This window comes from Etheostoma cragini, chromosome 22, assembly GCF_013103735.1.
Source record: "Etheostoma cragini isolate CJK2018 chromosome 22, CSU_Ecrag_1.0, whole genome shotgun sequence".
Lineage (NCBI taxonomy): Eukaryota > Metazoa > Chordata > Actinopteri > Perciformes > Percidae > Etheostoma > Etheostoma cragini.
In genome coordinates this window covers 15,771,041-15,794,596 of record NC_048428.1, presented here as the reverse complement: position 1 = coordinate 15,794,596, position 23,556 = coordinate 15,771,041, and the positions used below count along the sequence as shown (strand labels likewise).

Genomic DNA, 23,556 nt, shown 5'->3' with positions numbered 1-23,556 from the left:
AGCGCTATATAGATAATTTGCATCTGCGGTCCACTGGCTGGAACGAATTAAAAACAATAAAGTAAAACAATTTACAAATATAATAACAGTTAAAAAGCAACACTGTTTGCAAGCCAACAGTTGGCAATATTACAAACAGTATTTCACATATAAAATGTCTTACAAAAATGTTTGGCTATATAAACCGTCTCAGAGTTGGTTGGTTCCATCCAAAGGTTTAGATCAGTGATCAAATTATTGATTTGTCTTGAGCCATGTTTTAAGTGTTGCTTTGAAAATACTAAAGCTTGTGCATTCTCTGATTTAGGTGGGACTGCAAATGCTGACTGTCCGAGAACAGTTTTCCTAAATTTGTCCGAGCAGTCACTATATACAATAAAACTGTAAAACTATATAATACCTAGTATTGTCCCTGCAAATTGACACACACACTGATCAAGTGGCGGTGGCCTAAGACCATGAATTGATTCATACATTAGGCACATATCTGCTTAACAAAGAAAACTGTCAAAGGTCAATAAATTATTCTTTTTAATGATGTAACAATGATGATATATTCTTGTTTTTTTTTATGTGAGAATTTTCACTGATTGCAAAGAGTGTATAATTGTTTCTGCGTAGTCACGCCTGCGTTGGATCAGCTTGTGGCACAATAATAAAAATGTATAGTCATGGAGTGCAGAGAGGCCGTTGGTGTCTAAGATGTCTTAAGTACATCAGACTACCTTTTTATATGTTTTTTTATTTATTTAAGCAAGAATCAGTAATTATGCTAAGATATTTAAAGTTATCAACAATATTTACTACCTCTCCTTTGAACTAGGAGGTCAGGTTTATGTGTCTCATTTCTATTGAATGCCCACAGTACTGCCATGTTATAACTAAAACAACAGTGAGTTAACCAGTCTGATACTTTGTTCAATGCTGCAGTGAGATTTAAAGCAGCTTGGTCTCTTGTTTTAGCATGGGTATAAATAACTGTCTGCATACATCTGGATGTGGAACTCTGGGCAATTCAAGGGTAGATCAACAAATGATAATCTTTCAGCTTTTCATTTAATCAATGTTTTTGATACTTTTTATGGTCTGCAATTTTTTCCAGCAAAAACCATTGAATGCATTTACATTCTGTATTTGCCTCTCTATGCAGCAGTTTTCAATGTTAGTGGAGGAGTCCGCCATCGAATTCACAGAAAAACGAAGCACACATTGATATCTCCCTCAATGTTTGTTGTGTTTATTGTTCACTCTCCTACAGCTGTATTAGAGCTTTCAGCATGCAAGTGGTGAAACGCGGGGTGTCACCAAATCAACCAAATATCCCTCTGATTAAGTCCTTAAAGTTATAATGCGTAGTTTCTTTCTCCCCCATGAGGAATTCTAAGTATTAACAACAACACTGTCATGGCATCCACATGACAAAAATCTTTTCTGTCATCGTGCACCATCCCCAACCATTCTCCACGCAGTTACTTGTAGCCAAGGAGGACAAAGAGGATTAACAAAAAATTACTCTTCAAAAACAGGTTTTTGCGTCTGAAAGTTGCCCGAAAACACAATTTTCTAAACTTAGCAATACTGAGAAATACAGAGAGGGTTTTGTGGAGCTGATAATTAGCTTTGTTTCAACCTATTTGGCAATGGCTTGAATGTAGCAGACGTTTATTAATACAAAAAAGTTAAAATAAAGCTTTAACGTTTCATATTCTCAGAAAAAGTTTACCATATCCATTGGTGTAGTGGGTGTAATGAGTATTATTATATTATTGCATTTTTAGATTTACTTAAGTAAACAAACTGAAAAATTCTTTCATACCTTCTTTCAATTTCTGATGAAAGTGTTCTTACACAATTTCTAACTATAAAAGTATTCAATAACAATTTCCTCGGAGACTACGACATATTAAATCCCAATATCTGTCAGCCACTCATAAAAAAAAAAAATTGTGTTTGTAATGCTCGCCAGCTGATTTCTTTTGGTAAACAAATCCCTTCAGTTCCTCTAAACACATCAGTGTTTGACTACACAGGCACTTATGGCCTACTGTGGATCTACCTGTCATGCTTTATTAACCTGCTTCAGTACCAGCGGCACATCTGCCACAACAAACTGATTTAGTTCAGAAGTTAGCATGAGATAGGTACTGTGCTCTCAAGTTCCCAGCACTTCATGTGCGAGAAGTACATTTAGGTTGTTCTCTTAAAACTTCATCTTCATCTTCGTGTCTTTCATTAACCCGGGAGCCAACATGGCCGCAACTGCTTTTAATTAGCGCATGCTTAAAGCGTGTTCGCCTTTTTCAAGGGAAGTGGCTGAAGGATACAGAGGGCAGAGTAAGGCTGAATAGTCAGATATTAACATAGTTAAAAGCTAATTAAAATGCATCTTAATGAGATCACTGCTAGAGGCATTCAGTATCTCTCCACAGCGGCCATAAATTGCTGAAAGGGAAAACATTTGTCCATGTTGCTGCGTAGTACATTTGTTTATCTCTGTTAAAGGCAGAAACATGAAACGATGCAAAGCAGAGGGGAAGTCAAATTCAATGTACTGTAAGTCCTGTATAACAAATCTCAATGGACAGAGCAGAAGTGCTGCACTTGGCAGTCAACCACATTACTCAGAGAATAAATTATGAGTTCAAAATAAAAGAGTGGCAGATTAATATTTGATGCATGAGGCATTCAAAAGGCAGCTGCACACAAGAGACGAGACAGTGGCTGCCCCGAGTTTGACTGTACGAACCCCAACAACAACCTCCAAAAAACATTGAAATTCACACATTTATTAGGACAGTAAACATCTTTTGACTTGTAAGTTTTCTTAACTTTCAGTCTGTGCATGATAACACAACTCTCCCGTCTCCATAATGTATTTTTCCTGTCTATCATTTTAACTCAAACTTTTTCTATCCAACAAAACAAAAAAAACCCACATCAGCTCACATTTCAGCTGTCAAGACATTCTGGGGAGGAATGCCAACACTTCTTTAGCAGCTCAAATATTTACTTTTGTTTGAAGTGCAGGGAGACGGGAAGAATAAGATAAAAAGTGGAGCAGAGGTTGACAGAGCAGATGTGAGTCGATTGAATGTTAAAATGAGCTGCTAGCTCATCTAAATCGTACAACTACATTCCCATTCAGTGAGCGCAATGGCAGCCGAGATACTGTAGACAGCTTACTTGTAATGTTTCATCATTTGTACTGTATTAGGAGAAGTCTATGGACTGTGGGTACTCCAGATGGGTTATGTTTTATACTGAAATATGCAAACCACCAACAAAACATTAGTTTAACCTTGACTAAATTTAAGTTGTTCTAATATCATTTTTTTCCACTTTGGCACATTCACTGTGGTTTTAAAATTGTGTCCACAATATGTATAGTTGTAACTAACTTATCTCTGATTGGTTCAGCTGATTGTTCTTGAGCATCTACTGTATTATCGCTGAATTATTCAGTAAATCAAACTTTTGCTGCCAGCCATGCTGGTGTACTGTTAGCCCCAAACCTGTCTTGGCCTATATTTAAAATTTTAAAAATGTTTTTTGGGAACATTATACATCCAAATGTAAAGATATTAATTCTATTACAGAAATGTGAACAGCTATATTCACCAATACTACAAATGGCAAGATTTTTAAAAAGGGATTTCATGATCATAAATGCTTTCAGCTGGATAGAGATGTTGAATGAAGTTTTAAAAGTAAAGTATTTGTTTTGTATGCAGAATTTATATTTGTACTAAAAAACACTTCTTTTAATATGAAAGTCTTTTGAATTAAAATTCATACCCCAAAAAATTCAAACCTTCCTAAAAAGCCAGTTGTGCATGGATTACATTATGTACAGACCAGAGTTAATGGGTGTGAAAGTCAGAGCTGAAACAATTAGTCGATACATCAATCAACAGGAAAGTTTGGGGCTATTTTGATAATCAATTAATTGTTTCAATAACATTTTTAAGCATGACAAGAATTTTCCAATTTGGCTGATTTGCTGCTTATCAAAATTTGTCTTTAGTTTTGTACAGTTTGTCAGACAAGTAGTTTTTAAAGGTCCCATGGCATTACAATTTCATTTATGAGGTATTTTAACATTAACATGCGTTCCAGCCTGCCTTTGGTTCCACAATGGCTAAAAATGGCGATCATTTTTTATAATTTATACTTTATACTGTTGACTGAACCCCAGTGGGAAAATTACTATTTACACTCTGTTTTGTTAGAATCACTACACACACGCCTGAAATACACACATATGCACAGGACCTTTGCATGCACAAATGGAGAGACGTCAGAGTGAGGTGGGTGCCAGTGCTGGACCAGCACCCTGAGCGATTGGGGGGGGGCGGGGGGTACGTGCCTTGCTCAAGAGCACCTGGCAATGCCCAGGTGAACTGGCATCTCTCCAGCTACCAATCCACACTCGGTACTTTGGTCCGCACTGGGAGTTGAACCAATTACCCTCCGGTTCTTCACTCAACTCCCTACGGACTGAACTAATGCCACCAATATAGGTGGATAGGTGATAGATAGGTGTAAACCAAGCCCTGGGTATCTCTGCCTTTGAAAATATTAAAGCTCAGATGGGCTGATCTAGAATCTCTCCCTTTTCTCTGCTTTGCCCGCCCAGAGAATTTGGCCCATCTTTGAGAGACAGACATCATGGCTTTCAAATGAGCAAAGTGGCAGTTGGTCAAGGCCCCCCCCCCCCCCCAATAGCGGCACATCCTAAGGAAAGCTCATTGTGGGACTGGCTCTAGTGGCTGTAATTCTGCACCAAGACTGAATTTCGGGAAAGAGACTTCAGATACAGTATTAAGGGACCACTAAGGCCTATGTAAAAACATAAAAAGAGCACCATGTCATGGGACCTTTAACTACATTTTGTTGCAGCCTCAGGGAGAATGTGTTGGGAGGAGAGGAGTAAAAGGAATTACAGATGAATCCTTTGAGGGTAAAAGTGTTCAAAGGTCCAACCTGTTGAGCCGATGGCACCAGCTGCAGTTGAAGTTGATTTGTGAGGAGATGCACGTGCTACAGCTGGTGAACTGGAGACAGGCTGGGGAGGAAGAAGATCAAATCTCAAACAATTTACACAATCAATAGCCTAATTGACATACAGCCAAGGAAAAGGTCAACAGTAAATTCCTCATTACCATAAAGAATCCCACAAATAACACTCTGACTGAGCCAAAAGCTGTTTCACTAAAGTTCTGACAAAAATTCTTACTTGGTAAAGGCATAATTTCCACGGCTGTAGAATTGGTGATCTTTGTCTTCGTCAGCTCCACGCGGTGGTACTCGTAGATCGTCCTCCGCCTAACGTCTATATTATGGAAAAAGAGGAGACAGTGTGAGAGAGCGGCAAAAAAACCATCACAAATCTCCTTCCCAGAGATAAATAAAACTGGGACAAGTGGCCCCTGAAGAAAGAGGAAAGACAGCGGGAGGCAGAATCAGGTCACATGGGAGGCTACCACAGCACTTTATTTCTCCGCTCTCTTTGTGCCCAAACGTCAGGCCACAATCTGGCAATGGACAGTAGCAATTTCCCCCGGGAGCTGATATCAATCAGATCATGTGAAAAGGCCGCCTTCCCAGTCATCTATAACAGCAAGTCATCAGCCCGGAAAAGATGGATTAATTGATTAGATACATCATTGACTCTAATTGGATTCTGGCCCATATTACTCATACGGGCCATGGAATAAGGCTTGCTTTTCTCACCATGCATCTTCACTCCCATAAGTGGAAATGGAAACAGAGGATGGAATACAGCATTTGTAAGAGTCACAAAGGCTCTTATCCTGCATAGTATCTAAACAGATGTGATACTAACTCCTTGGAGCTGCTAAAATAGTGGATAATCTAAACCCTTATTGGATTGTTATGTGACTTTCTATGCAGGCCTGCGCTCCAGTACATCAGTACATCCGTAGAATAAATGACTAAGATGCACTGCAACGTGCAACATTGCATTACTCAATACGTGACATTTTCTATAGCAGTTGTATTTGCTAGACCAATGAACTACAAAATTAAAATTCAATACAATAGACTATTGGGTATCCCAATGTCACAGAGTATTGTCATATTCTGAAGCAGTTTTAAAGTAAAAATAAATAGTCTGACATTTTGGAATGAAGCTCATACCCTTAGTAAGATGAGAAGAGCAATAGCACTTTCACGTCTGTCCAGTAAATATGAAGCTGAAGCAACAAGACGGTTAGCCTAGCATAAATACTGGAAACAGAGGAAACAGTTAGCAATGCTCTGTCCAGAGGTTAAAAAAGATCTTCTTACCAGCACCTGTAAAGCTTACAAATTCATTTTACGTCTTGTTTGTTTTGCTTTATATTTTAAATATCAATGTACCGATTAACGATCTAAACAGTAGTTTATACAGGTTAAAAACAAGTAAGCAAATAGAGAGTATTTCCTAAAATGTGAAACCATTCCTTTAACATTATTGGAGGTTGTTTTCTTTGCTTGGTTGAATGAACAGTTGGCTGTGCTGGCTGCAGTGTTGTTCTTCTCATGTGAGAGGATGTTGTTTCCCTGCAGACTGCTTGGTTTGATTAAACACTAGAGAACTGATCAAAGCAGCAAATGAGAGCCAGCTCGGTCTAACCTGAGAATAAGACCTCCCTTCCTTTCCCCTCATTTCCTCTCCTCCCATGGTGCCTCACTTCCTCTTGCCTCTAGCAGGGGGATTATCAGCTGCCTAATGACACGGTGGGGGCCAGAGGAAGGTCATTTCCCCAGCCTTACCCCCAAATTCCACAGGATGTGGAATGGCTGTGGATCGGCTCCGTGCGTTTCGCCATCCGTCAACACCAACTAGGTCCGGATTTGTTGTGGAACGGCTGCGGCCATGACTGACAACTGAAGTCTCGAGGACCCACGACATTTTGCCAATTCGTGTAGAATAGAACCACAAAAACAGCAACACTTTGTTTCCATCCAGAGGAGTAGAGAGGAAACAAATCTGTGCTGTGTTTTCAAGGTGTAGTGCAGAGAAATATGAAAATTATAAATATGAAAATTAACCAGATGTTTTATTTATTTCTGTGCTCGACTTTCTGTACCGCACTATCTGCACCGTGCTGAATTGCTGCGGAGCTTTCAAGCGTCCAGCAAAAATAGAAGCTCTACTCCGTTCCGCATCCTGTGCAGTTCGGGGGTTACCCCAAATTTCCACAGGATGGGCAACGGCTGCGGCTGTTTTGCTCCGAACGGTGTCGGAGTAATTCGGTTTCCATAAAAGTCAATGTGTGTATTTCCACAGACTGCGGAACGGCTGAGTTGCACCTCTGGAGCAGATACGCAGAGCTCCTATTTTTGCCGGACGCCGGAGAGCTCCGCAGCAATTCAGCACATGGCAGACAAACAAATAAAACATTCATTTCAAACGTTAATTTTCAGAATAAAAATACACCGTGCTCATGGCGGATCATATTTCCCTGCACTACACCTTGAAAATACAGGTGGTAGGTGGAAGGAAAGGCAATTCAGATCAATTTCTCAGCCATAACATAAACAATGTCTATAGAGGATTTAGCTATCCGCTGATAATCCGACATAAAACAAAGGCAGATTTACAAAAGTGTGTCATCAAGATAAAACACTTGCAAATACAGTATAATTGCACTCTTAAGCTCTAAAACATATGGGAAAATGCCTTTGTTTACATACTTGATAAAATCACAACACCAGGCAGCCTCTTGTTATTGCCTATTCATACATATGGAAGAACTGCATGGAAATCCACGCAAATGTGATTTGAACACATTGAGTAAAAGATCAATGGTGAAATGGCAGACTCACACTGTCTGCTCATCAGACAGCGCTCTGGCTGATTGTACTGTTGCACAAAATATCAAAATGTGTTCAATCGACCTCTTTCACCTTGTGATTAAACTCTTGGCTCGTTGATATCTCCAATACATTAAATCAAAATGTTTATTCTTAAGCAGAGATCAGCTGTGAACAACCTGGGTCTTCCCATGTGCTTGTACGTAAACTGTTAATTACACAGCCAGGCCACAGGACACCCACAAATCGTCTCTTTCGTCTCTTGTTTTTTACTAGATGACTTGCTCTGCCTGGAGGCAGTGTAAAATGTTTTATTGAGCTTCTAATCTGGGGCAAAGCTACAGTGGGTTAAAAAATGTCCCTCTAGTTGCCATGGTTGCCATACAGTAATTGACTGCAGAAACACTTAACTGAGTTGAAACACTTCTTCATGATACAGCCCGCAGCGGTCATGGCTCTCCTCTTGGTCGGATTACAACTTAATGTTCTCAGGACATGGAAACGTAACAGAAGCCATTTTCTAATATGCCATGACTGTCTTTATACACAATGAAAAATGTGTCAAAATATTTTTTCTTTTACCAAAATTAGATGAGATGTGAAGCACAGCAAAACAGGTCCAACGCACAATTGGTATTTACTACAGGTAACATTCTGTTCTGTTCTCTTCAGCATCTTTTCCAACCTAAATTTTGAATGTATATGTAGAGTGCAAGAACAAGATTAACTGTACCCATCCTACAAAGAGGGACTGAATACCTCTGGGCGAATGAGCTACAACGGTGTCCCACATCTGCATAAACGCTGCTGATTCTTACTTTTTCCTAAGGGTTAGTCCTATCCATGTATCTTCTATTAAACCACCACTTTCTATTATTTGCAACAATATAAGGACATTTGATCTCAGATGTTGCATCCTTTGCTGTCTATGCAGACTCTAGCAACACAGCTAATGGGGCTCTTCAAGCCCCTTGGACTGACAGGTGCAAGATGCAAATACTGCCCTTTTGCTTGGACATGAACCGTGCACTCTGCAAATATCACATGCTTGTTGCACAACAAGAAAAAGAACATTGTTTGTTTCAGCTGATGCAGGAGTTTGATCATGTCTGCAATGACTGAAGGCAATCTTAGCAATCAACTATTCTCTAAAAAACCCTCCCCAGTGACTGTGCACCCCATGTGGGCTGAGTCCTAAGCAGTGGTCGCAGGTTTAAATCCAACGGTCCTGCTGCGGCCCTTTGCTGAATGGTGTCCCACATCTCTTGCTCTACTTTCCTGTCTTCAAGTTATCCTATCAAATAAAGGCCATACAAGCTCAAATACAAAAAACCTCCCCTGAACAGATGATTATTTCTCGTCTTCCAATGCACACTGCTTAAACAACTTTAGTAAGACATGAAGTTAAGATATTAAGATAGGACAATAAGAAGCCAGCTTTTGTTTGACCAATTGCTCAAAAAATGACTAAGAAATTTGATTGTAAAAATCCACCAACCCATAGTTAGTATTAGGTAACATTAGTTGAAAAAAAACTGATAGTGACGTTCAACATTTCAAATTTTCAAATTTCAAATTTATAAAATCAACAATTGTAAGAAGCTGCTTTTGTTCATTTCTGTGTGATTTCAGATGGATTATCAGAACAGAAAAAAGGGTCTGACATAAAAACGAAAACATTCACTCCACAGCGATGCCACTCATGTCCCAAGACCTACGTTTCAATCTGCTTCCATTCAATATTTCATCACTCCGTATCTGCACACGCTGGTTTCATCATCCTGTTCCAGAAGCATCAAAGACTTGAAACTTGGTTTATGTTGTCTAGAAGGACAGCTCTAACAGGTTCACTAGAATATTCACTCAGTGCCAGTTACAACACCTAGAAAGAGATTTTGTAGAAAGGATCTTCGGATGAAACAAAAAGTCCATGTAAAAAAACAACACTCCAAGGCTGTTTTGGATAGTTGGCTGTAATCGCCTCCCCATCCAACTCAACATAAAGGTTTTTTTATGTTCTGGTGTTTAAATTATTAGTTATTAAATTTGACATAAATACTGTCCACTATCAAAACAGAGTTTAAATTACTGAATAAATCACATCTGACAACTCATATTTGTGGTAGACTTTGAATCACAGCCCATGGCAGAGAGAAAGAGAGTCTGACTGTGGAGAAAAATGTTTGAAGTGTCTCCTCTTTGCTTGCATTTGCTTTAACTTTAATGGGCCTAAATTGCAGTAACTCAAAAGCGAATTGGAGAGGCAGATCTGGAGCGGTGCCCACAGCTCTGCCCACTGACAGAGGTGGGGACATTTGGGAGGCGAAGCAAAACAGACAAGGCTGAACTCAGAGCTATGAGGCACAGCTTAAAAGAGTAAATAAAACAATGCACTCCTTAGGCCGTGATCAGACAGAGCGCGTTTTTCCTGCCTTTTTTTGTTGAAGATCAAGACAACAATGAAATCACGCCAACTCTGTGAACTGCTAGACAATTATGCCACCAGCTAACTTGATTAAAGCAAGAAGCATCTTAAATTTGCACTTGATGCCAACATACATGATATTGTGGTAAAAGACTGAGGCTATGCTTCATGTCTAAATTAGCATCTCCAACAGTTGATGATCCATGATCTGTAGAAGACATGTAACTTGTTCTTGTTTTGTATTGTGGAGCTGGCGGCAACCATTCAAAACAAGTCAGTAATTGTTTCAACTAGTTTGGATGCTTGCTACAAAGAACACATTGGGACTGAGTGACACAGAGGTAAGATTAATGGGGTATTGTTTGAATATTTACATTTACAAGACAAACGATTTTGGGGGTGAGGACTTCCCTCAACCACGCACACATTCGGCAGTTATATTAGAGATAAACCCATCCATTTCTGCCAGTTTGCTTTTGTGTTTTTGGTTTTGTAAAGGTAACAAAAAGACACCCCCCTCCAAATTATTAAACACAGAATATCATTCTTACCACAGCCCCATTAACACCGCTTTGGTGTGCTGAAATTCCAAGTTTGACTGACTTGCTGTGCCTAGTTACGTTTGCTTTGATTGGAAAGTCACTGTTGATGGAAAGGGTTTATCGAAAAGTCTGTTGCATGGTTTAATCATGCATTTCCCCCCCTTTTAAGAGAAGTTGGCATTAAGATGTATTCAAAATGTCTTTCTTGAAACAAATGAGTGAATCTAAGCTAGAAAGGTGTGTGTGGGACTCACTGGGTATCTGTTGGATCTTGTGGACCACTACAAAGGCATCGGACAGGCCCACCTTCACCGGGTGATTGACAGAGCTGATCTGTGACACCTCAATAGGGATCTGAAATAGAAGTTTTAAATTAATTACCAGAACCAATATGATCTGTCTGGGACAGGCTGAAAAATCATCACCAGTTTGACAGCACTGACAATTCAGCTAATGTATTACTTAGTCCCATGGGAATCTGCTGAAACACTATGCAACTTCAACAAGCATCTGGCTTTCATTGGTGCATAGAATAGACATTTCAGACACACATTGAGCGGAAATGAGCAACGACATTGTGAAGACTGACTTTTATCTTAGAAAAGAAACAAAAACTAACATTTATGGTCCAATCAGATAATATTTTAAATCTGGTATGTAGATTTTACACAACACTGGTAGAAAGGAGTTAAACTAAACAAAAGTACTGATTGTCTCTGGAATACATTCTTAAAGATGGAACTGCAGTTCAGCCTTACTAATCAAACCTTCATCAAGGATCATGTAAAAACTCAGATTACATGTAATAGTGGGGTTGCTATTTTCAGACACATAATAGCAGTGAAATAAAACACCTTTTGGTTTTTAGGGAGCTGTTGGTTGAAATGAAAAGGGAGAGGAATACTTTCTTTATGAAAGATAAAGAAAACTGGTTTGATAATGGAGTTCTGACCTCTTTGTATGCAAAAACAATCCTGCCGGTGTTGTGCAGTGTTGCCTGGAAGGTGAAGCTTCCCAGATTGTAGTTGTCCTGTAGGTGGACATGGTCCCATTGCACCACCAGAGCAGTACCTAAAGAAGAATCAATCACATACAGCTTATTACTACATAGAACCACCTATATTCAAGGAAAGAAACAGACGCCATTGATAGCTACTGTCACTCTTTTTATTTGTAACACTGACTTGTGTTTCACTGTTTTTGAAATACGATCTCTACTGTCCCAGATCTACCATGAAATAAACTGCTGACCGAGAAAAGTCTGTGAATAAGAAGCCATCAATATATCATGTTTGTTATTAGATATCTTATTGAGGGATTATTTCCTGGCAGAGACTTCATTTCCCCCTCTGGGTGTGAGGGGAGTGACACTGAAGTAGTGTGAGCAATGATATGAAAACACTCCACTGGAGCAGCATGGAACAGCAATAAAACAGTAAGTTTTGAGAAAACCAAACCAAGGCGTGGAAGTTACTTGTGATGGATTATGGAGGGCCGGCCATTTTGACAACAGTGAAAACAACAGCAAAGCCACAGAAAATGAAGCTCCAACTTTTCAATTAGTTGTTTAAGTAATGATGTGTACTATCGGTTTCCATCCTTTATAGTATCTCCATGTTCACCAACCCTTATAGTATGTCCATGTTCACCATACCTTATTGTATCTCAATGTGCACCACCAGATAAAACATGTTTTTTGTAAAAGGGGTGAACTGACCATTTAGACATGGATGCACAGTGTCACAGACAGGAGAAATCGGGCCTCACATTACATTTACCACTGTTTTAATTTACTGTGGACTTTGGAGGACCTATTCCCTCCGCTGAGTTAGTCATTTGGCTGGGCGCCAGGGCAATAAGAGCAAAATTTGGACCGAAGGTTAGTTAACACAACTAATCAGATTCCCTTTACATAGCCAAAACTCTTCAGTCCAAAGTGAAGATAGAGATTTAGCTAAGACAGTTTGGAGTGCACAGGCTTGCTTGTACAGGAAACCCCATTACAAATGACATTATAAAGTGGTGTGTTTAGCATGCCTCTGGCATTAGACGTGGATGTTGCATGTGTTAAAGTAGGAGGTTAGGCAGCTGTTGAGTTAAGGGATGCAAATACAGAGCACTCTTTGACACTCTCTTGCACTATTGTGAGTCTTTGGGCGGACTGAAGAGTTGCTGTGTAATGCATTAAAGAGAGAGTTTAGGAGAAGTCAGAGCACTAAATTGCTACTACCTTATGGCACAGAATGCTTACTCAGACAGCACAAGTTAAGCCTAATATAAGTCTGCTTAAAATGCATTGAGTTCAGGAGGGGAGGCTATCTGGGGCTTCCTGGCTAGAAATACAGAGTGGGTGAGGAGGAGGTGTGGAGGAAGCACACACTGGGCTTGTTTCTAATTCTACTTACAAGCTTAACATGCTGTACCAACTCAAAACAAACAAATCCAGTCTAGCTCTATTACGTAAGCCCAACAACTGAATGACGGAGTCATTGAATGTGGTTCAGGGCTAGGCAACTAAATATCTAAATTAGTTTTATTCTGTGCTGTCAATTTTTCATTTAACATTTTCAAATGATGTTTAAGGATTTCCAATGTATGAAGTAATATTAACTAATGGCTGTGTTATAAAACTGTCCCAGTAAGCTGTGACAGTGTGATGCGGATAACAACAGTCAAATTCAGAAGTCTGTTAGGTGTTGTAACACTTCCCTCCTCTATAATTGTGCACAATTAAACTTCAGCATAGTTTTACAGCACTTACAGCCAATATCCAATGTATGTAATTTAGCAGATTCTAATTAACAACAAAACAGCAACACTGTCTCTGTGAAGTTTCACACAATTCTCAGTTTGTGTGTCGAGAACAAACAATATGTCACGCCCAGTGGCAGTCTGGTGTGCATGTGATTGTGTTGTGTTTGATTTCTTTGTTTGTATGCTTGCAGTGTGGTTGGTGTGTTTTGTTTTCTTTTTTTCACACTCACTCTCCACAGATACCAGTTACCCATCAGCGCACCTGGAATTCATCAGCTGATCGACCACCGGCAAAGACCAGTCTGACTTTCTACTCCCTGCCAGATTGTTAGCTTACCGCAGTATGCGTCACCGCCAGCCTTTATGCAGTATTTCCAGTCTTGTTGTTATCAAGTTTCTAACCTTCCAACGTTCCATGTTCCCAGAAATACTCACCTTCGGAATCTTCTGCCAGTTCTGTCTTGCCTCTGACCCAGCATCTCCTCTGCCAACCCAGCATCTCTAGAACCAACATCTCCACTGTCTGCTCTGCCATCACCGAACGTATTCACACTATGCCAGCCCCAGCCTGCTTCAAACCCAGTCTCACACTAGCTGTTGACTTTCATTATTCAACAAACAAATTATTTTTGCACTAATTCCAGTTTCTGCGCCTGAGTTCTGTCCCCTACCGTGACACAATATGTCTCTGCTGTGAACACCTCATCAAACTGCTTATAGTTGGATGGAAAGAAGCACTAATTCTTCCACAACACAACAGACCGCCAGTTCTTATGCGGTATTGGCAGGACATTGACTGATTGACAGTGTGCTGAGGAGCAGGCGGGCTGAGAATCGATCGGCTGCCAGTTTGGTTAAAGTCTGATGAGCTCCACTGCAGAAGGTCACACAGTTGATCAGTCACTCTTCTGCAGAGGGCTTAATGACTGACATGATGGATAACAACCATCACAGATGAGTACAGAGAGTAAGGAAGGGCATCAATTTAGTTTAAAGGGAGTAAGTGGAATTTAAAGGGGATGTTACAGAGGTCATGCAGAGTTTCATATAAATGATAAAGAATACCTATTTTGTGATTAAATGTCAAAATTTAGGTATGGGCAATATTGATACATACAGTACTGTACTGTATTGTGATATAATAAATGTTATGACAAAACCAAATGAGAAATTGTTGAAGAATAAAACAAACAGAAAGAAATGTCTTTTTTTGACCATTTCCTGCAAAGAAAAAACCTGACAAATCAAGGTATCCTACTTAATTCAAAAATCATATACTGTATTTTGGCTTGCCATTATCACTGTTACATTACTTCATTAGTAACTGCTTTGTTTAACAATCATGCTACTTTTTTTGTTAGTCTCTTAGGCTAATGAGCCATCTTTGGGGCCTCTTCAGCCTTCAGAAGTTTATTGTTGAACTGTGTATTTTCTGTACTTTGTATGATCAAAATAAATAACAACAACAGATACTTAATTTGAACAAGTAATTTGTTAAGCAAATCACAATATCGGTCACTTTGTTATCTTGACTGTTTGACAGTACTGTACTGTATTGTGATATAATAAATGTTATGACAAAACCAAATAAGAAATTGTTGAAGAATAAAACAAACAGAAAGAAATTTATTTTTTTGACCATTTCCTGCAAAGAAAAAACCTGACAAATCAAGGTATCCTACTTAATTCAAAAATCATATACTGTATTTTGGCTTGCCATTATCACTGTTACATTACTTCATTAGTAACTGCTTTGTTTAACAATCATGCTACTTTTTTTGTTAGTCTCTTAGGCTAATGAGCCATCTTTGGGGCCTCTTCAGCCTTCAGAAGTTTATTGTTGAACTGTGTATTTTCTGTACTTTGTATGATCAAAATAAATAACAACAACAGATACTTAATTTGAACAAGTAATTTGTTAAGCAAATCACAATATCGGTCACTTTGTTATCTTGACTGTTTTCATGAGTCACAAAGAAATTGGTCTATTTCAACGACGTTCCCACTTCTGGGATTGCTCCGGTGCTGCAGGAAATCCGCCTGATGAATGTCGTTTTGTTGATGTCCGTTTCCTTCCGCTTTCTTCATGTTGGAATTTTGAACTCCAGTTTATTTATCTGGACTATGTTTAACTGCTCCTCAGATCTCTGCAGGGCAAATCCAGACTTTTCCGATAAAAATCCAGACTTTTCCAATAAAAATCCAGAGTTTTCTCTCACACGATTAAAACAACTTTTGAACTCACACAATCCACCAAAACAAGGTCCTTACTGAGGATATTTTGCAGTGGCTCCGTGCTGAGCTTAGTGCAACTCATGACTATTCTGATTGGTTTAAGGAAAATGCAATAAACCAGAGCACATTTTTCTCCTATCCCACAATGCTGTGTGGACTAGCAAGACCTTCTTCCACAGCGCTGTGGAGTACACAACTGCTACACAATGAGGTAGAAATAAAACGGATTAGCAAACTGCGATTACCGTTGTCAAAGTAGATGACAGTAGAGTTTCTGGAGACACTGGGGTCAAAGTTTGCCATTAGAGGAGCTATGTACTGTGTAGCTGTTAGCATCCGGTGGACCACGTCACCCGTGTAGATGAACCCTGAGGAAGAAACAGACACAACTTTCAGCACTCCAAATTTAAATGTAAATGCCCTTTAACACAGTTAAAATCATTATTGTATCACTCATAGTGTTGAATCTGCTTGAATAAAGTGTTGTAAGGTGGATTTACTCTTTAGCAACTCATAAAAAAAAAACATCAATCTTCTCTCCCTCCATTTCTCCCTTACCTTCTGTCTATCAGATAAAATATATTTGAAGAAGAATGCAAGTCTGCCCTCCAGTTCAACGTTAAAAGCTCCTCATTAACTCATAACCATCACTTCCGTTTCTGTATTGTGCTGCAGGCTGCTTCAGCTAGCCATGCTGATTAATTCATCTTTAATCAAAACAGAATGGCACATCTGAGGGGCTTTGAGGGAAGATATGCTGAATAAGCAGTCAATGTGCGTGCTTTTCCGTACATCATCAATCATGGACATTAATGAAGAGACCATGACAACAAAATGGAATTATGTTAACCTTTCTAATTTTTTTGCTTCCCTTCAAAAAAGCACAAATAGCTCTCCATACAACGAAAGATGTGCTTAGTCAACACAAACTAAAGCCGCAGCATTTAGCAGCATGTAAACATGGTTATTAATGGAGTCCAGAAAAGGGGAGAAACGCCCACTATTCATTACGAGGGAACCGCCTTTGCATGAAGAATTTGTACTCATGACAATAAAATCAAACAGCATCTTAATTTCCCTACTGACAAGAAAGTTTAACAAAGTCAGCTTCTATTTAAAGATTTTTTTCAAAGCAAATAGCTTTTGTTTCTCACTATGCAAAAATATCCAAAACAAACCTTAATATGCACTCTTTAAATTATGTTTCACTCAGAACAAAGGGAAAACATGGCATTTAGGTGAGACAATCACATCCATCCAATATCATTTGCCTTTGAAGAGCAGTTAAGAATGAATAAGACACTTACAGTAACCATATCTTGAAAAAAGACATGAACGGGTGCTGGCAGTAATAATTATAGTTGGACTATAACTACAAAAATGTAGTTCAACTCACTTGGTCTTTAGGATGGACATGTTATCAATCATGTACTGAAAATCACAATAAAAAACATCCAACAACCCAGAGGAAGAAACCCTTCTCTTATGAAAGGATCTCTGTGTTTTGTTGCAGAAGTTCAACAGAAGTACAGGATGAAGTGGCTGCCTGAGGCATGCAGAGAGGGGAAAAAACCCTGCTCAGAAAAAAAAGAGGATTTTTGGGAAAAGTCTCATTGAGGCTAAGCCCATAAACCCCCATTTCATGTTACCATATGTCTTCTCATACAGGAGGCTGGCTATAAAAACACATGTATCACTTTTGAAACCAGGAGCAGAGCATATCATGAGGGGAATCAATCTTTCCCTAAAGACCTCCCAGCTCAGTATTACTTCTATATAGAGCAGTGTCAGCACACACAGAGAGGGGTGGGAGTGAAGATGTGACTTCATTGTGAATTCACAACTGTAGAGAACTCCACCGGGAGTGAATGAGGTAAAAGATCCAGTCCTTTATTGCTCAATATAGACGTTGCCATATTTACAGTTAGTTTTTTTTTTTCCTATCAAAATTGTACACGCTTTCCACAACTAATCTTGAATTGAGGGGCCAATCACTAACGTCTCCGGAGCTATTTCTCAAAGGTGCATTCTGCAATGGGCAGTGTTAGGAAAACAAAACTAATCAATAATATTTAGGAAGCTAATGTCAATTATAGTGGCACATCCAAGTTGTGTATTTAGGGCTCAAAATTACTTTCATTATCAGTTCATGGAAACGTCAGTTTGGGATTTTACCGTGAGTTACCTTTGGACAGAGCCAGGCTTATTGTTTCCCCGTTTCCAGTCTTTATGCTAAGCTAACTGGCTGCTGGTAGGAGCTTTATATTTAGTGCTATCGATCTTCTCATTGAAGAAAGAAAGCAAGAAAGCAAGAAAGCAAATAAGCCTATTTCTTAGTACGGTAGGCTAGTTATCTTTTTTTGGGAGCAAAAGTTTTATAGTAAAAAGGCGCTCTTTGTGCTTGCAGAACATGAACACAGCACAGCAGATAAAAGCATGTTGTCATGGTAAATGATTGTAAAGAGGACAGAAAATAAAGTCTAGTTTAGTCTATCTGTTTAAATTAAGGTGAACATAAACATTATTCCCTTGTGGAACAGTATGTACAATGCTGTGTCTGCACTCTCCTTTATTTGATTGTGCAACGACACACGTGACTGCCTCCAAATCAGCCACTTTACATTCATGTCATATTTACCCAAGCATGATTTTATATCTTCCACTCTTTCTTTGGCTTTGCTTTGTTCTATTTATCTTTTCACTTTCAACCTCTGAAAAGCTTAGAAATACGGCCGACCACACACACACACACACACACATGCACACACACACAGGAAGGGTTGTATTTCTGCTCTCTACCAGCAGTCTGAAAACACAATACAACTTATTTGACGGTCTAAAGAAAATCAGACAGCCTCTCAATACACCAAAGAGGTGAGAGCTACGGGGCTCTCAATGGAGAGGCAATTCATCCATTATGGCCGTCACTTACAGCAGAGGGAGACTGGACTGAGGAGGATGGAGGAGGGGAACCTGCGGAACAGCATACAGTATATACAGGGAGAGAGGAGAAATAATGGAGAGGAGTTTGTAGGTAAGAAAGAGAGATGGAGCAGGATAATTATTTCCAAGTTGTGTTTATGTGTGCTGCTGTGCAAAAGTGCCGGGCTGTGTATGTCCAAGAAAAACATGACCGGGAATTAGCAGACCCACTAGACTAAAGCTTCCCTTTATTGAACATTGTGTTTAGACAAGGTCTTTGTTCTTTTTACCGAGCTGTGTTTAATTTACGGGAAATGTTCTGTTTATCACAGCTGTTCTTAGCCGAGAAGAGCCTGGACTGGATCTCCCTCTCTTTCTCTCTCTCTCTCTCTCTCTCTCACACACACACACACACACACACACACACACACACACACTTTATTTTGTCTTTTAAATACGAAGCTACGGATTTTTTATTGCTAAGTGATACAAACAATACTAAGTCAGCCCATACCCAAGCTATTATGTCTTACTGAGAAAAAACAGAACGTAAAGTGTTTTATGTTTCACAACCGGGATTTCTGGGGAATCTTTAATATTGCCAGTGACCGTCAGCATGACTGGACACAGAATTTATTAGCCCCCAAAAAAACAGAAAAGTTATCTTTCTTGTCCTAACTGTCTCCTAGAAATAGTGTTTATGCAGGAAAACATAATAGTTTGGATTATATTATACAGTGGAAATGTTTTACCAAGTAAATACCTCATTTCTATTTGAGACTGAAGGCCTACTGCTTTCCGTATTCAGTGGTGGAAGATTTAACTTAACAGTAAAAGTAGCAATACCATAGTGTAAAAATACTAGTTACAAGTAGAACTTCTGCTTACTTTTTTCTGAAGTAAAAGTACAAAAGTACTAACATCAAAATATAATTACAGTACAGTAGTAAAAAATACTTTTGATACTTATGATACTTACTTAATACTTATGATACTTCAGATTTATCTTGCAGCCCTTTAGGAGTTTGTAACACACATGTTTCCTTTACATACCCTGCACATTGTATGTATTGTTATGTATTTGGTGCCTTAGATATCATCACTAATTAGCTGAATAACAATTTATAATACCTATGGTTTAATAAAACGGGTTTTAAAATCTGGCTGGCTGGCGTGTGCTGACCCAGTAAACAGCATGCCACAGCTGGATCTCCGTCAACACAGCTGGCAGAGGTCAGATCATCCCTGGTATTCACAGCCTCTACATGTCGAGCTGTCCACACTATTCAACACAGACTACGGACCAAAAACAACCTGTCAGTTCTGCAGAACACCCGCAGTATGCTGACAGTTACTGTGACACACCCGACTGTGTCAACATTTGTTTTGTTGTTGACATAATCTCTTTATTTTAAAGACATTTACAGTTATATTTATGTGTTCTGTCCCTTTTTTTATTATTCAGGTATCTAAGTTGCTGTAGTCTATTGAAGCGACTTTGATAGTGTGTGTGGGTCTTTAAACAAGATAATACCAGTGTTAAAGTGTTAAATTAGCAGCATGCATAGTTGTCTGCCTTTTATTTTATAGTATGTTTTAATATTACCACTGGAAAAGCTCTGCAACTAATAGAATATGTTTGATCATCAATCGGTCAAAATTATTCAACCAATTTAACAGTGAATTTAAACATTTAAATCAATTATCAAAACTGTTATTGTTCTTTTTTTTAATCAACAAAACAATTGACCAAATAATAGTTTCAGTCCCACACTACACACTACAGTGTGTCAAAGTGACTTGAATATGGCTTAAAATGTGAAGAAAACCACGTGAAGCACCTTGTAACTGTATAAATGTGCTGCCTAAGAAAATATTTGTAATTATTACAATTTTAACGCATTTCCAAGTATGAACGGTAAAGTTTTTGCGGTGCAACTTGCAATATACGGCAGTTACAACCATAAAAGCAGACTTCATATGTTTGACAAGGCTGCATGCCAACCTGGTGTTGTTGCGCCATCGTTAATGTGTTTGCGAACCGGCTGCTCTACTGTTTATAAAGTAACTCTGAAAATAGGAACCTCAGTGCAATTGTAACTCTGCTGCTGTTTCATCAGTTACTTATCTTTTCCTGCTGTTTCAGCATACTTTAAAGAAATATTTGCTGAAGCAAAAAACTGTGACATGCGGACAGCTGTGAAAGTGTGTGTGTGTGTGTGTGTGTGTGTGTGTGTGTGTTTGTGTGTGTGTGGGGGATGGTCCGATGGGAAGAAGAGGACGAGCCGACTGATAGGCACTGAATTGGAGGAGGGCGTCTCAGAGACAAAACCCGAGAAGCCTGGGAGAGACAGATAGCTGCCTCTTCCTCCTCTGTCTCATCCCTCCATCTCTGTCTAGAGGAATGCAAATTATTGTTATCTCCTCTTTAGTAGCTGTCGACTTCTCAACGCCACCATCATCCCATTTCAAAAAGCCAACTCAACTTTGCCACTGATGGAGTAATGGAGATGGTAAAGTAGGGAAAAATGAGACAGCGATGGTAATTATAATAATAATAATAATAATAAGTGATACAGCAAATTATTTCTTTATTATTCCACTGGCAGTTAAACGCAGCATAGCATCTTTGAAATAGTTTGGGTAAGAGCAAGGATTTAGTCTTTGATGTGATAATAGCTGGTTGGGGTGTTGTGGTTTCGCCCTCAAGACTCAAGTGGAAAATTGCTTTGCAAACACGTCTGCCGTGTCACGTGTTAAACCCACACACATACGTGCGCACACACGCACACACACACACACACACACACACACATACACATACACATACACATACACATACACATACACACACCTCCTATACCCCCACCTCCTTATCTATGTCTGTCAGAGTGTGCTAGGCCACTTGGCACAGTCACTCCTGTTTCCAGTCCAACCCCACCTTCTGGTTTCTCTTCCAGTTAAGTCTGGTGTGGAGTTGGTGGTGTTGAGTATTGGTAGTGGATTGTTTTTTTATTATCTCCCAGTCTCTAACAGACTGTCCTGTGGAGGTGAGAGCTGTAAATGATCTTGTTACAGGCAGCCTGTTTGTCTGGCAGAGTGTCGGTGGTGGTTTTTGTGCCAGACCAGCCTTTCAAGTCATTGTTTGGTTCTTTTCTGTATTTAGGGTTGATAAGTTGAGAAGAAGGTACCAAGTACCAGAAACACATGCAGACATCTTTTTTCTCTCCATTTCATAGATGCCACTGAATGCTAGACTCCTTTTTTTTTTTAAACCTTACCACATTCCCCTCCTAAAACCAGCAGCAATAAAAAAAAAGGTCTGTGTACAGTCTAATATGCCAAGCACATACAGTATATCCAATAACAACACTAATAACTTCTATTGAAAAAACAGAGTCCAAGAACCGTGTTCACTTACCACCAGTCGCCACGGTGATTTCACGCAGGAAATGTCCATAAAAAGGGAAATCGAAGGAGAGATTAACTCTCTGTAAGGGACAAAAACAGACATAGGACCCGGTTTAGAAAGACAGAGGCAAGAGAAGGATTTAGTTTAGAAGACAAATACGGTAAAATAATACAGAGGTCTCTACTTTGTGGGACAATCACTGGTTATTTCTGATTAGAAATAGAGATTCAAAGAAGAGTGAAAATGTGGTAAAAAAGAGGAAAGGGAAGGAAATTGCCCTTGTTGCAATGCTAATGGTAATTTTTGAAGTCAAGCAAACATTTCTCATGACATTTATGGGTAAATACACATATGCATGTATCGTATGTATATATGTATACAATTATATTAAATGAAAGCCCATTTTTAATAGGAAAGAAGAAAAAATGTTAAAATTATAAGTCAAAAGTTATGTGTTGGTAGGTACAAATTTTGACTTTTAAAGTCCATACCGAGGATAGCGACCTGGTATTTAGGAAACCAATAATGTAATAAGTTCTGTTTTATTTATTCTGTCAGTTTTCAAGTGAACAACTGAGTGCAACACTGCGATTGCCATCCAGGAAAAGCTGTGGGATGAAGTGGAAATGCGTCCTCCTTTTTCTTCTTTTATTTTTTACTTTTTTTCACTAAATGATTTTAAACCAAATTATCTTTTGCTAAACTTAACTGAGTAGTAGTCTTTTAATCTTAGACTTAGTATTTTATTTCATACACATGGGCTCTCATACCATAGTATTTACAAATCTGTCGATGGAGATTAACATGAAATAAAAAGGGCTTCATGAAATTTCAATTTCATAAAATTACTCTTGGACCAGATAAACAACAAACTTCTCAAACAGATTACCACAAATGATAGTTTATGCATTCATTATTTAATCCCTAAACTGAGTATGCTGCAGTCACATCGTACCATATTGTCAGAAAATGTTATGGCGATAGACAGTAAACATGCAGCTATTATACATCATCCTGATCATGCCGGAGGGAGTAATCCTGCGGCAAACCACACTGAATCTCAACGACTATACAGCCAATTGAGAACTTAACGTTTGTGCAGTCCCGTGATGAAGGTGACCTCTGCGGCTGTGTTTTGTTTTATGACTTTTCGGCCAATTCCTTTTCAGTGTTGAGGGCCAAAGTGCTGGTGGGCAGAAGTGCGAGGAGGGAACATGGAAAGCTTTCTCCAATCCTGCTCCAGCACTCAGAGCTTTATGGAGTTTCTCAGGACTTTAACTGCCACTATAATATACTCTATTTGTTTAAAATGTTAGTCTGCTGACACGGTGGCTGCATTTCAGCACAGATGGTTTTCCCTTCTTCTTTGCACTGCAATCTTAGAATTATGCAGGCAAGATTTCCATATCTCCTTTTTGACTCCACATTGCTCGGCTGGACATTGG

General features: G+C 39.1%; 1 protein-coding gene across 2 annotated transcripts in view; it reads right to left on the bottom strand.

Moving 5' to 3' along the window:
• Window positions 1–23,556, bottom strand: part of plxdc2 (plexin domain containing 2) — an 81,311-nt gene that overhangs the window by 15,479 nt on the left and 42,276 nt on the right. For both annotated transcript variants that reach the window (XM_034862038.1, XM_034862037.1), the window contains exons 4-9: window positions 22,121–22,190; window positions 16,023–16,145; window positions 11,741–11,859; window positions 11,043–11,142; window positions 5,237–5,332; window positions 4,984–5,065 (exon numbers count right to left, since the gene is read on the bottom strand). In XM_034862038.1, coding sequence (XP_034717929.1) covers window positions 4,984–5,065; window positions 5,237–5,332; window positions 11,043–11,142; window positions 11,741–11,859; window positions 16,023–16,145; window positions 22,121–22,190 — 590 coding nt within the window. The remainder of the gene's footprint in view (window positions 1–4,983; window positions 5,066–5,236; window positions 5,333–11,042; window positions 11,143–11,740; window positions 11,860–16,022; window positions 16,146–22,120; window positions 22,191–23,556) is intronic.